General features: G+C 36.2%; 1 protein-coding gene across 2 annotated transcripts in view; it reads right to left on the minus strand.

Annotated features, from left to right (window-relative positions):
* The window catches only part of LOC131064879 (2-isopropylmalate synthase A), a 112,534-nt gene extending 99,350 nt beyond the window's left edge, over positions 1 to 13,184 (minus strand). Inside the window, exons 1-3 of one of the 2 annotated variants that reach the window (XM_057999210.2) lie at positions 12,254 to 13,184; positions 1,519 to 1,732; positions 1,337 to 1,417 (exon numbers count right to left, since the gene is read on the minus strand). In XM_057999210.2, the coding sequence (XP_057855193.2) occupies positions 1,337 to 1,417; positions 1,519 to 1,732; positions 12,254 to 12,960 (1,002 nt within the window). In that variant the 5' untranslated portion in view covers positions 12,961 to 13,184. The remainder of the gene's footprint in view (positions 1 to 1,336; positions 1,418 to 1,518; positions 1,733 to 12,253) is intronic. The other variant, XM_057999201.2, reaches the window with a different exon arrangement.
* Positions 13,185 to 13,717: the final 533 nt, after the last annotated feature.

The raw sequence follows: 13,717 nt of genomic DNA on the forward strand, positions 1-13,717 counted from the left end.
CAACAGGTGTGATGCCTGAGCTTTTGTGACTGAAGTAAATTTCTGCCTATAAGAAGCAAAAGGACCTACAACAGGTTGTTGGACATAGAGCCAAGGATCTTCCAACGATTGCAAGATTGATTTTAACCTGTGGTAGGTAACTAATTTATTTCAACGGATGTGATGCCCGGGAGTCTTCAATGTTAAAGAGATCCAGACCTTTTTTAGGTTGTACGGCAGGATCCTCATAGTGCTCCAATGACTTAAGTGTGTTCCACACCTGTGATAAGCTACTAATCTAAGTTATTCCTAGCCGATCTGTTTGGATTTGGTACAATCCAAGAGCTGCAAGTATGACTAGTCTCAATCTCAAAGAGTGTGAATGTCTAGAGGACACTTCCAACTTTCAATCTTTAAATGTAGATTGCAAATACCATAGGAGAAGGTTGATCTTTCATGTACGATGCCTTGATCATTCTATATCTGTTGAAGCTAAGTGCCATATGCATGAGCAATACAGCCACAATGGCCAGTCACATTATGAAGATCACTAAGCTTCAAGATCAACCCAACACTATTAGACTAAAGGTGAAGGATGATGAGTTGGTACCCATAGCCATATATGAGTTCTCTCCATCCTGGGACTTGTTTGCTCAAGGTGCCTAAACTAGTAAGAAGCTTTGAGATGATTTTATCTAGGAGGAGAGCAAACTAGAAGGTTGTTTCAGCCAAAGTGGGAGAGACTCAAAGCCTAGCCCTCATCAAAAAATGAGAAAATATGGTAAAAAAGGAGAACCTGCGAATGATAAAAAGTGCAAGGAGGAAGAATTAGATTCTTCAAACAAGGAAAAGAAAGACTCGAGTCATGTGAAGTATTTCAAGTGCCCCAAGATGGCACGTAGTGCATCTCAATTACCCAAGAGGAAGAAAGCCGAGCAGCAAACAGAAGTTTGTAGGGAGTGCAGAAACTTCAACCAGAATAAATGGGCTAGCATCCAAACTCGAGACAACTTTCTCCATGATGTCATGCCCATCAACTGTCTATTCAAACCTTATAGCCATATATCAAACAAGAATGACAAAATATGTCGAAATATTAAAGACAATCCATTTACAAAATTTATTGCTTTTATAATTTATATTTAGATGGATAAATTAATAGTTGAAGCATCAAGTGAAAACAAGAAGACAAATGTTTTTAAGGTAAGATCACATGAAAAACAAACATGTAACACTAAAACTAGTATGCTTCTATGCATCAGTTGATAGAAAGTTGAAAAAACACCACATCAAATTTCAACCAATATCTAGAAAAGGATCCCCATAATTACCAACATATACAGGAGTCAAAATTTACCTCCTCCAATGAAGCATTTCCTGCTCTTTCTCCGATTCCATTAACAGTGACTTCTACCTGTCTGGCACCTGCATGTGCACCCTGGATCCATATGTTCTAGCATAAGAAACTAGATTTTAAATACTTAATTCAACAAACTTTCTAAATGCAATTTTTTGCAAAGCCCAAAAAAAGACCATCACCGCTAAGGTATTGGCTGTTGCGAGACCAAGGTCATTCTGGCAGTGTGTTGAAATGACAACATTCTCAATACCCTGAGTATTGGCTTTGATGTCTGCAATCAATTTTCCAAATTCAGTTGGTAGAGTGTACCCCACAGTATCGGGAATATTTAAAGTAGTTGCTCCTGCCTTGATTACTTCTTCTAGTATTTGGTAAAGAAATTCACGATCAGACCTGGTCATGAAAATAGGCAATACATCAACTCCAATGCAAAGAACAGTAAATTATTAACACAACTCAAGCAACAAACTATTAATAAATCAGAGGTACAAGAAAATACAGTGACTAAATTCTAATACAGTAGCTTCAACATAAAAAGGTTCTAATAGCACTCATGTTCAACAAGAAATGCAATATATAAGATGAAACAAAGAGAATTTTTAATGATTCACAAAATGATACAACTTTTGTATCATGCACTATTCAATTTTCATGTAGTCCGATAATATGTTTTTGGAAGTAAAACAAATTTTACATAGACTTAACGCAACAACTAAAACAATGTCAACTTTCAAAACATATTTTAAATTTTTTATTTTGAGAGGATTATAAAATGTAATTTAAAATTTTGATTTTGAGGGGCTGAGGAAATGCATATGTCACCAAGACACCATGAATTCTGTCAATTGCAATGAACTAGGGAAATATCCAACTCAATTTCAAGAGACAAAATCCCATCAATGCCAGTATTTGATAGGTGTGCCCCAACAAGAATGCATTCCACAAATAGTACAAGCACAAGCATCCAAATGCAGTAAAATCGCACCAGTCAAACTTTTATATTTATTGAAATAAGGCAAGTAAAGCAACTACTAACTTTGACGGTAATGTCCTGTCGAGGCCCCTGAAATGTAGAGACTACTGAGGGCCCCATTTTGCATCAGCATATCCTACACAGGAGCAAGTTAAAAGGGAAATTTGCTACATCTTCAAGAGATGCCACTCCTATACCTTGCAATAGATTACCAAACCCTTTTAGGAAGTTATTGTCACAAACTCCAACAAGAAGTTTGGTGATGTTAGCTTCATCGTCAAAGGACCAAATCAGTGTATAAAAACACCACTAACAAGCTCCAAAAACTAGCCTTCTGCCAAAAATGAATTGGATTGAGGATATTTCAGAAAATGACCATACACTGAAGGTCCAAAGATAAAATTGAGTTGAGGATGCTTCAGGAAATGACCATACACTGAAGGTCCCATGCTTGTTACAGAAAGGAAATTATGTTGGGACTGAAAATACCTCACCTAACAACTCTTCTAACCAACAGACACCTTTGCATTCAGATCGGCAAATAGATTTGAAGGAATAGGATTGTCTCTTTATGCAAGGTCAAATAGCTTCCAGGTCTTCAACAACTCGTAAGTGTCATTATTACCAATAATCCTCCCACTCTTTCCAAATAATTGTGTTGTTGGAACAGGCCATAAAATAAACTTGGCCGTTTACTAATCCAACTTCAGCTGGATATGCGCCTGCACAGATATCGTTATTGACCATGTAGGCAATCCAAAACATCAAGGTCTTATCTTCTGACCTTGTGAAGGCTAGCTTAGGAGAATTTTTCAATAATCAATGAATCACTGTTGTCATTACCAATGGCAACTTAGACCATGAATAAGACTCTCTATTATGCTCCTGCAATTAGATCAAAATTTTCCACTTATTTAACTCTAAGGGTGAGTTTAAGGTGTGTTAAAACCTAAATTTCCCCTCAGAAACTAAGATTGACTCCTAAGTTTTTGGTCCCAAAAACAATAGTCTACTTGAATTTCTGGAGTCTTTCCCTTCATTCAAATTAAATTCCCATTTCTCTCCTTGCATTTCACAAATGCCTCATGTTTAAGATCCCTTCAAATCTTGAGATCACATTAAATTCTAAGTGAAATTATATCGCACCTTGTTACCTCAGTCCTTGCAAAGAATGTAATGAGGGAGATCAAAGCAGAGGTCCTTAGTCAAAGCTTCAGTGTTTACTATAATCACCTTGCCAAAAGAAATAAAAGGGGCCATCCAATGACATTATCAGCAAGCCTCACCCCTTATCACTCCCAACAAGCTCCAAGTGTCGAATAAATGGTACGCCCCTCCCAACAAAAGCCACAATACACTCGGAAACTACAAAACAGTTTCTCCCAAGGATTAAGGATAATTCTTGGCAGGCCTTTTACATTCCAAAGAAGCCAATGTAGCACAAACTTTACTTCAGAAATATTAGTGAAGTAAAACTGCTAATTTTGAATTTATATTAGAAGAGATTAAGAGTGCAGGGGAATCAGAGAAAAATTGGACTCTAGTGTAAAGGAAAAGGAGGAAAAATGAGGTATCTTTCAATATGCACCTTCACTCCCATAACAAATGTGAAGCAAAATCTTGGGAGAGTTTTTTGATGCCTTAAATGTCGTTTATGGGTTCACTTGTTGTAAGGACAGTTATTCTTGGGGATGAGGTCCCCCATTTGTGGCCTCAACTAGTGCGAGCCAAGTTAAATTCTCATACTCTTATGGGTGAAGTCCCCTTGGCTGCTTTTACCAATCAAAAAAAATATTAAATTTATATAGTAAATTAATAATATTAGATATAGTGCAATATAATATTATAATATTATAGTATTATTATATTTATTAATAATTATATATTATAATATATTAATATTAATCACATTATAATATATAACTATAATATTATATAGTAATATTAATAATATAGTTTTATAAAACTTTGGGTATTTTCACTTTTAAGAAAATACGACTCAATTCAATAGGTGGAATGCAAGATAAAAACCTTGCCTGATCTCTCAATTTAATCCCCCTATCGTCATTACATATAGAATAGTTCCACTTGATTAAGTAGTTAAAATGTGGTCTCCTTTTTTAAGATCCAATAGAGTGCAAAGGTGTTAAATGTCTCTATCAATGGCAAATAATTTGCAAATATCCGATGACAAAAACCTAGTTCTTCAAACGCAATAAATATAATATTATAAAAGGCTTCGATGGATCCTTATCATGTCGAATTGAATTTGGGATCCAATACAAACGAAACCTGGATTTGGTACGAACTAGACCCAGACCCTGGACAAACCAGACCTAGGTCCAACAGCTTGGTCAGACCCAGTAACATAGATCCACAAGATGCCCACACCACCTACTTGAAGGTTTGATGATTTAAAAAGACAACGAGAGAGAGAGAGAGAGAGAGAGAGAGAGAGAGAGAGAGAGAGAGAGAGAGAGAGAGAGAGAGAGAGAGAGAGAGAGAGAGAGAATGCAATGGACCTCATTTATGTTAACATAAAAAAATTCTAGGACCTCACTTATCTTACCATAAGGAGATTCTTGGTCAAGTCTATCACATAGGCAAATTGACCCTTGCCTACATCAACAAGCAAAATCAACAAAGAGTTTGTATAGCACCAAACAATGAATTTCTAAGTGCTTGGACTCGAAAACAATTTCATCAATCCATACAGTCGTAATTTGGTCATCAATGAGAAGGAAGAATGTGGGTACAGCCATATTCAATCAGGCATCATGGATGCCTAATAATATGAACTGTCAATTCAAGCGCTACTCATATTCACAAACTTTACAAATACACCTCAATACCACGTTCTATCCCATTGCCAATCTAGATTATTCAATCCATATTCAAGGGAGGAATCAAATAATAAGGTACTCAAAAGACATGCAAAGGGAGGAATCAAATAATAAGGTACTCAAAAGACATGCGAACCTATACAAAGACATCCAATAAAATTTGGTCAAAATTTGTCACCTATTGCACATCTAACAGCTCCAAGAATGTGACCCACAAATAATAAGGTACTCAAAAGACATGCAAAGGGAGGAATCAAATAATAAGGTACTCAAAAGACATGCAAACCTATACAAAGACATCCAATAAAATTTGGTCAAAATTTGTCACCTATTGCACATCTAACAGCTCCAAGAATGTGACCCACAACTCCCAAAGCCAAACATTCCATAAAGAGTGCCAAGGAAAACCCACAAAGCAAGAAGAAGACAAATTGAAATGACTCAAATCAAGATCGAGCAATTGTCAACAAGAAGCCCAAACACTTACATGAAGCTAACTGCTCAAAGTTTCCATATACTACTTACCTATATTTTCACAACGAAATAATGTTTTCCTAGGATCCACATGATGACTCTTTTGTGGGGAACAACAATGTTTTGAGGAACATGAAGGGGCAACGCTTCACTTGCCTTATATTTTTTAGAACTCTTACCTTCACTACATAAAAGAGCTTGGTTATCTCTAAGCTTCATTTTTCATAAATTGCAATACAACAAATTAGACCAAGAAACTAAAAAACTAGATAATATCTAACTTAATGCAGTTTCTTTGAACTCATGAGAATAATAAATGAGTCAAAACAATTGAAAAGAAATAGAGAAATTTTCATACATGGGAGAAGTTGATCCAAGATCAACAAAATGCTATCAAAGTTGGTACTTTTGTAAAGCCAAGGACTTTAGTGTTGTCTGATGAAAAGAAAGCCAAACGAGAGCCAAAGCAATGAGGGGTTCATTACAAGTGAAAAAAGTATCACAACATCCCATTTCAACAGAACAACTAAGGACACTCATGAGTGAAAAGAATAATCAAAAGAAGAGAAATCTAATGCTGGAGGATTTGAGGATGTCATATCTCCATGTGTTCCTACATTGCAATTAATTGACCCAACCTCATAGATGCCACCACCTGAATTCAAGTTGGTACAAAGATCAATGGCAAAAGAAGGCAACCAAACAAACAAATCAGCCCACTTCACTACATGGAACTAACTAAACAAAAATGCGTACACGCTTTCTGTAATGTCCTTTAAATATTTTAACAGAAAACCCTGATTTTTATTTCTGAATTTTCAAATGAAAATGGAATGTGCCAACAAAATATTTAGCTCTAAAAATGTAAATTTCTGGTTTGTGAAATAAACCTCAACTGTTGTAGAAAAATTAGAATAAACAGTAGAAAAGAAAAGAATTTGAAACCCTTCAAATATAATTTATGGTTATTGCCAAATGTTGATCAGATTTTACAACCTCAAAAATTAAATTTTATTGAACCTTTTGTACTTACAAGCTGCTGCTTAGCCTGATACAGTTGTATGGCACTCCATTAGAAGTCTGAAAAGTTGTACAACTGCTATTAGGAAGATATAATGTGACTGAAATTGATATGCATACACTTCTTGATGCTGATTACTCTCACAAATGACAAATTATTATTACTTTATGCCCTGAAATGGAATGGCTGGCTAGAGATCTCAACAAAAATGCTAATAAAATTCAGATCTGCCCTGGAACTATCTGAAATATGTCATAAATCAGGAATTTTCTCCTTGCAAGGTTGGTGCTTTACTTCAAATTGTTGATTGCTAATAAAAGATGACTAAAATAGCACAAACAGCAGTTGATATGACTGTTTTAATGTTCAAAATGTCTGATTTTCTTACTTCAAAGGTAGCACTCAACTAGGATTGACTGAAAACACAATAAATAATTTAGATCCAGCACCTTTGATGCACAATAACTATTTGAAATCTTGTATACCAATGTTGAAACCCTCAAATATGATAATGCAACAAAATAATGATTTTTGCTTTAAAAACACTGTAGCATTGCTGTAGCAAAGTGAAAAATATCTTCGAATTCTCCCCAAATTAGCACAATCATGATTCTCAAATGGAATCACCCAACATTGAAAACAAGGGTTTTTGTCCTTGATTCACAAATGTGGAATTCAAGAGGGTTTTTGTCCTCTCAAACCCCGAACTAAACAAGGGTTTTCGTCCTTGTGTAATGTCCCCACTTTGAAATACAATTTAATGATAAATGATTATAATAAAATTTAAATTTAAATTAGAATATAAAAGAATACAGTTAAATATAATTAAATTTTAATTAAGTTAATGAATGGTCAAAGACATGAAATGAAAAGTTGTGACTCCCTCAAACATGAGATATAAAAGGGAGAAGAGAACCTCATTTGAGGGGATAACTTGGAGAATCGGAAGTGCAGATCTAATATAAATAAGAAGTACAGATCTGAATGTGAAAAGTTGTGTTCCTTCCAAAAGGCAGAAATAATGAAGAGTTGCATTCTTTCAAAGGGTGTTAATGGTGGCAAGGGTGTGTCTCTTGCCAAAGGGGCATACATGATGAAGAGGTGTGACCTCTCCCTCACATTGGAGAATATAAAAAGGAGAAAATCTCATTTGAGGATGACATCCAAGGGAGATCGATTTGAAGAATAATTTATTATTCTCAAAGGGTAGCAATGAAGAGTGATGACTCATTTCTTATGAAGAGGTGTGACTTCCCACAAATGAATATATAAAGAAGAGATTAATTCAATTGAGAAGGGGAAATTGGAGGAACCATCCATTAGATCAAAGAAGACAAGAAAGTCAATGGATCAATATCTAATATCAGAATTAATAAAGGTGAAAATTAGCAGACTTTGATATTTACAAGGGCAAGATTCAGGGCAATCCCAAAAGGGGACATTACAAGTGGTATCCGAGCATGATCTTGCCAGCCTATAGGGTAAGGATAAATCGTTTATGCATTCTAATCAATGAGGAAGGATGTATTAACTCCATCAAAAAATATGGCAACGACTAAATGACAATGGCAAGACAATATGCGAGATTATTAAACATACGTGTATTGTGCAAAGACGACAATCAAGTATATGATATATACACTAGATTAAGAGAGAATATAATGGAGATCTAAGGTGAAGTATATGAAGAGTTGGTAACAGACTTTTGAGAAGAGATTGTGGATACTTTATGACAATCTTATGATCATATTATGGAAGACTTTATAGCAGATTTAGGGAAGAGATTTATTGTGAATTATGGAATAATGATTACCCCAAGAGATAGGTTGGACGCTCCTGCCTCTTGTGGAGAAAGTGAATTGGCCCAAGAGATGGTTCCGATCCTGGTTGGATGCTCCTACCTCTTGTGGATAAAGTGGATTGGCCCAAGAGATGGTTCTGGTCCTTGTTGGACACTCTTGCCTCTTGTGGATGAAGTGGATTGGCCCAAGAGATGGTTTCAGTCCAGGTTGGACGCTCCTGCCTCTTGTGGATAAAGTGGATTGGCCCAAGAGATGGTTTCGGTCCAAGATGGACACTCCTGCATCTTGTGGATAAAGTGGATTAGCCCAAGAGATGATTTTGGTCCTGGTTGGACACTCTTGCCTCTTGTGGATAAAGTGAATTGGCCCAAGAGATAGTTTTGGTCCTGGTTAGATGCTCCCGCCTCTTGTGGATAAAGTGGATTGGCCCAACAGAGGGTTTTGGTCCTCGTTGGACGCTCCTGCCTCTCGTGGATAAAACGGATTGGCCCAAGAGATGGTTCTGGTCCTGGTTGGACGCTCCTACCTCTTGTGGATAAAATGAATTGGCCCAAGAGATGGTTTTGGTCCTGGTTGGACACTCCTACCTCTTTTGGATAAAGTGGATTGGCCTAAGAGAGGGTGTGTCTCTTGCCAAAGGGGCATACATGATGAAGAGGTGTGACCTCTCCCTCACATTGGAGAAATAAAAAGGAGAAAGTCTCATTTGAGGAGGACATCCAAGGGAGATCGATTTGAAGAATAATTTATTATTCTCAAAGGGCAGCAATGAAGAGTGATGACTCATTTCTTATAAAGAGGTGTGACTTCCCACAAATGAATATATAAAGAAGAGATTAATTCAACTGAGAAGGTAGAATTGGAGGAACCATCCATTAGATCAAAGAAGACAAGAAAGTCAATGGACCAATATCTAATATCAGAATTAATAAGGGTGAAAATTAGCACACTTTGATATTTACAAGGGCAAGATTTAGGGCAATCCCAAAAGGGGACATTACACCTTGGATGCCCTAGATTGAACAAGCTACTCAAATCTGAAATTGGATGGAAAAAGATAGCTTGAATGAATTCTCCAAATAAAGATAGGCACCTCCTTGATATAACTTTTCAATTTGGGCTCTTGGATCCTAAATTTCCCTCCAAGTGTTTAAAAATGCTTTTTAATTTTATTTTTTATTTGTTTATTTTAAGTATTTAAAATACTTTTATTTTATAATTAGTGTTTAAAAACACTTTTTTTTAATTGTAATAATATTATTAAGTTGCCCTTTAAATTAGAGATTATTGAGCCCAACTGAAATAATATTATTAATTATCTTAACTCAAAAAAAGGAGGGTGACATAACATTTTCCTTGGTTTGCCTCCTCCCTATGGCAAGCAATGGCCAAACCTCCATCATCATGGAGCAATATAGTCTTTGATAAGGTCATTGTATAACTCAGACACTAGCACCAATGTGTGCAAGGTGAATATCAACCAAAACCAAGAAGAACAACACTTACAAAACTACAAACTAGAATTCGCCAAAAGACCTCCTTCATCATGAAGCAACCAAGCTTCATCTAATACAAAAAAACAAAGCTATATGATGGTGCTATACCTACTCAAAATGAATTTCTTTAGGCACCAAAGGAGGAAATGAAGATGACAAGAAAGGCAAGGAATGGTGCAATATCAAAGAAAGAAATAACTACACACTAAAATAAAAACTAAACTTACATCCACCTTGGTCTTGTAGACTACCAAAAAATAATTTTGAAGCCTAGAACTCAAAAACTAGCGACAATAGATGCAAGGCCAGCATTGACAAGGAACTTTGCTCAATATGATTCTAGGAATCGTCCATCACAAATTAGCCCAACCTCATTTGGCACAACTACAACAAAGCCAACCAACAACGATGTGTACCTACTCAAGTATAGTTGTCTCAATGGAGGAGGAAATGAAGATGACAAGAAAGGTAAGGATTAGTATGAGCTCAAGTAGACAAGTCCATCCAACACCAAGACATATAAATAAGCTCATAACTACCATGGTCTCTAAAAATATCAAGGATGACCAAAAGCAAGTTGGAGGCAAATAAGCAAATGATTTTGCATACCCTGTACTAAGATCAGCCCATAGGCATGTTAGCACATCAGCAGATCCAACTTATTTATAATCTATCAATAATTTCCATGTTCTACAACAAAGCATGTCACCCAATCAAGGACTTGTTAATAGGAAACTTAAGCCTTTCTCTGGGAACTTTCCAAATATCAAATTTAACCCAAGAATATCTCCCCACTTGGCAAAAACTGCCACAAACTACACAACAATCCCTTCAAAAACACTATTTACAAGTGGAGAAGGGTTAAGTATAAAATCAAAGAGCTCAAAGCCAAACTATATATTGTCAAGGGGGCCCTGAAACTGAAAAACATTATTGAGATAATAGGTTTTGCATCATTGTTGCGCATAATAGAGCTATCTACAAGACAGAGAACATTCAATTCCAAATGAACTAAAAACACATAAAAATCGTTAACAAGTTGGTAACAATTGGAATTTTCAAGAAAATGCCCTTAGAATTTAGAGGTTACTTCAGTCTTATTAAGTTATGACAAACTACTATTAAACAACCCTAAACCTCACCAAGGAAGCAAGGATTAAAATCAAATATAGTAAGGCTCGTTTGAATGCTTGGACCATTTCTGGTAGTGTAATGCAAAACTCCAACAATGAAGTCGCATACACTAAGTTCCCTTCACAATTTGAGGCAATAATAAGAGCCCCAAACTTGAAAAGAAAGACCTTGTATGTGGAAGAGCATTTATTGATCAAGGTTGAATTTATAACCAATGAAACTACAGATCTTGTTTCTGAAGCCAGCTATATCTATTTGTATGGCCTGTTATCTGTGTATTCTCTGCAGTGACAGTTTTATTCAGAATGTGCCCACGATTTTTAAAAATCCAATATCCACCAAAACAAGTAATTCATGAAATATTTTAGAAGATATTTTTTGGCAATTGACTAGTTTTGAAATATTTTCCAAAAATTAAAATCTTCGTATGACAAATTTTCCCACAAAAATAAAAAACGAGCCAAGCTTCTAAATAAAATACACCTAAGGCACTTTAAATATGCTGAGATTTGGAAAGGATTGGTAGCGAATTTTATATTTCTTCTCAAATATCAGATTGTACTGTGCATGTTTCTTAGTTTTAGGTACTGGCATACTCAACAATGTGATTAAATGCTGACGTTGGGTGAAAGTGGATATGTTAATGTCTTAGCATCCTCCTCTTTACTCATTCTAATCAGACTTAGACATTAAGTGCTTCTGTGCTCTATTGGTTGCTTTGTCTTATAAATATTATCAATTTAGATAAGTAATAAGTCACAGAAGAATGACTATTCTTGTAAATGGGATGTCTACCTTAGAGGTGTCATAATATTGTTCTTTTATTGTTAAGTCTTTAAAACTGGGTTCTTTATAAAGCTCCGCTGGTTTGGAAATCTGGTTAAGAACTCTGCTCCACAAAATAATTGATTATAGGTTCTATTGTGCCAAAAAAAAAATAATAAAGATTAATTGAGATACATATATTGGCACTTTTGGTATAAAAATTTAAGAGTTTAAGTTGTCATTTAACAAAGATTACTTGAGATAAATATATGGGCAATTTTGTTATAAAAATTGGGAAGTTTAAGTTGTCATTTAACAATTTGGGATATTCAATGCTCCAAATAACAAACAATGTGCAGACTGTTTACTTTCACCGAAAAAAGAAGGGCGTAAGAAGCTTGGCGACCTTCCAGCATCCTCGGGGCTGAATTCAACATCGGAGCATCCAAGAGAACGAGCATAGGCCACCATATCTCTGGCGATATTAATGACCTCCTCTCGTGACTTCTTAAGCTTATAGTTGAGATGGATATCGCTGGTAGCAATAAAAGTGTGTATCCTGGGCCGCAAAGCCCAGCGCACAGCCTCCCAGGCAGCATCAATGTCGGCCTTGTTGCATCTAGAGAGGCCACAGATGACTGGAACATAACCGTCATCGTCGACGTGATTACCCACTTCCATTGCAATCATCTTCACTGCTTGCAGATCGTCCGGGGAGGCAATGGGGAACCCTGCTTCAATGATATCCACGCCCAGTCTAGACAGCTGTCGGGCAACATCCAGCTTCTCCTTGCTGGTCATTGTGGCTCCCGGTGACTGCTCTCCGTCGCGCAGCGTCGTGTCGAAAATGCGCACATAGAAGGGGTCATCAATGCGGTTTGGCACATAGTTGGGCCGCGCAGGCCGGTGGGAATACCCTCCACTGCTGCTGCTGCATCTCACTCTGAACTTGGTGTACTTGGAGCATTGCATGTTCGCCACTGCTTCTGTTGCAACTCGTTTGAGCGGAACTCTACACAAGAACAATGATTTTGCAGAGCAAATGGAGGGGCGGAAGAGGGGCTCCATGGTGGGTTTGGGCGTAAGATGAATTCCTCCACACAACTGCGCCATTGAGAATTAATGGTCCACCAGCGTGGCTCAGAAATCAACAGTTTAAGGCTTCTTCTCCCTTACGAGAGACAATGAGAAGGTTTAAGGCTTCCTATTTACCTTCCACAGCAAATGGCATGTAGGGTTTAAGGCTTTCCTATACCTTCCCCATCAAGAATCTTCAGTCCGAAAGAAGTTTTGACCCGAAACTAATTCCTAGGCCTACATTACCAACTTCTGCCGTGGCAATGTAATTTACTTTATCTTATTATCGCCGAGAAACTGACTCAGCTATTTTTTTGTTTACAAAGAAATTAGATGATAAGATCTGACTCACACTTATATTTATTTATGAGGATATTAGAAAATTATAACCCAAAAAAAAGGTGTTATAATTTATTTGATTGTTAGTATGAATGGAAGATGGTGAAACATTTATTTGTGTTGGTGTTGGATAAGAGTTGTAATAAGAATGTTTGATGTCATCGTAAATATTTGATAGAAGAATAAGAAATTGTTTCAATGAAAAGTGGTGGTACTAAAACATTTATTTGTGTTAGTGTTGGATAAGAGTGTTTGAGCATATTCATTTGATGTAAGAGTTGTTTTATTAGTTCTATAAAATTTTGATTTTCTTTCATATTAGCTTTTCTACTATCAAAAAGTTTGGTTTGTAATTTCTATCATGGTTTTCAACATCCTTTATTTGTATAGTGATGTGTTGAGGACTTAACTAAACTGATATCAATGTTTAATCTACTAAGAAGATAAATCAGCT

The sequence above is a fragment of the Cryptomeria japonica genome, chromosome 1 (assembly GCF_030272615.1).
Source record: "Cryptomeria japonica chromosome 1, Sugi_1.0, whole genome shotgun sequence".
In the NCBI taxonomy this organism is placed as follows: domain Eukaryota; kingdom Viridiplantae; phylum Streptophyta; class Pinopsida; order Cupressales; family Cupressaceae; genus Cryptomeria; species Cryptomeria japonica.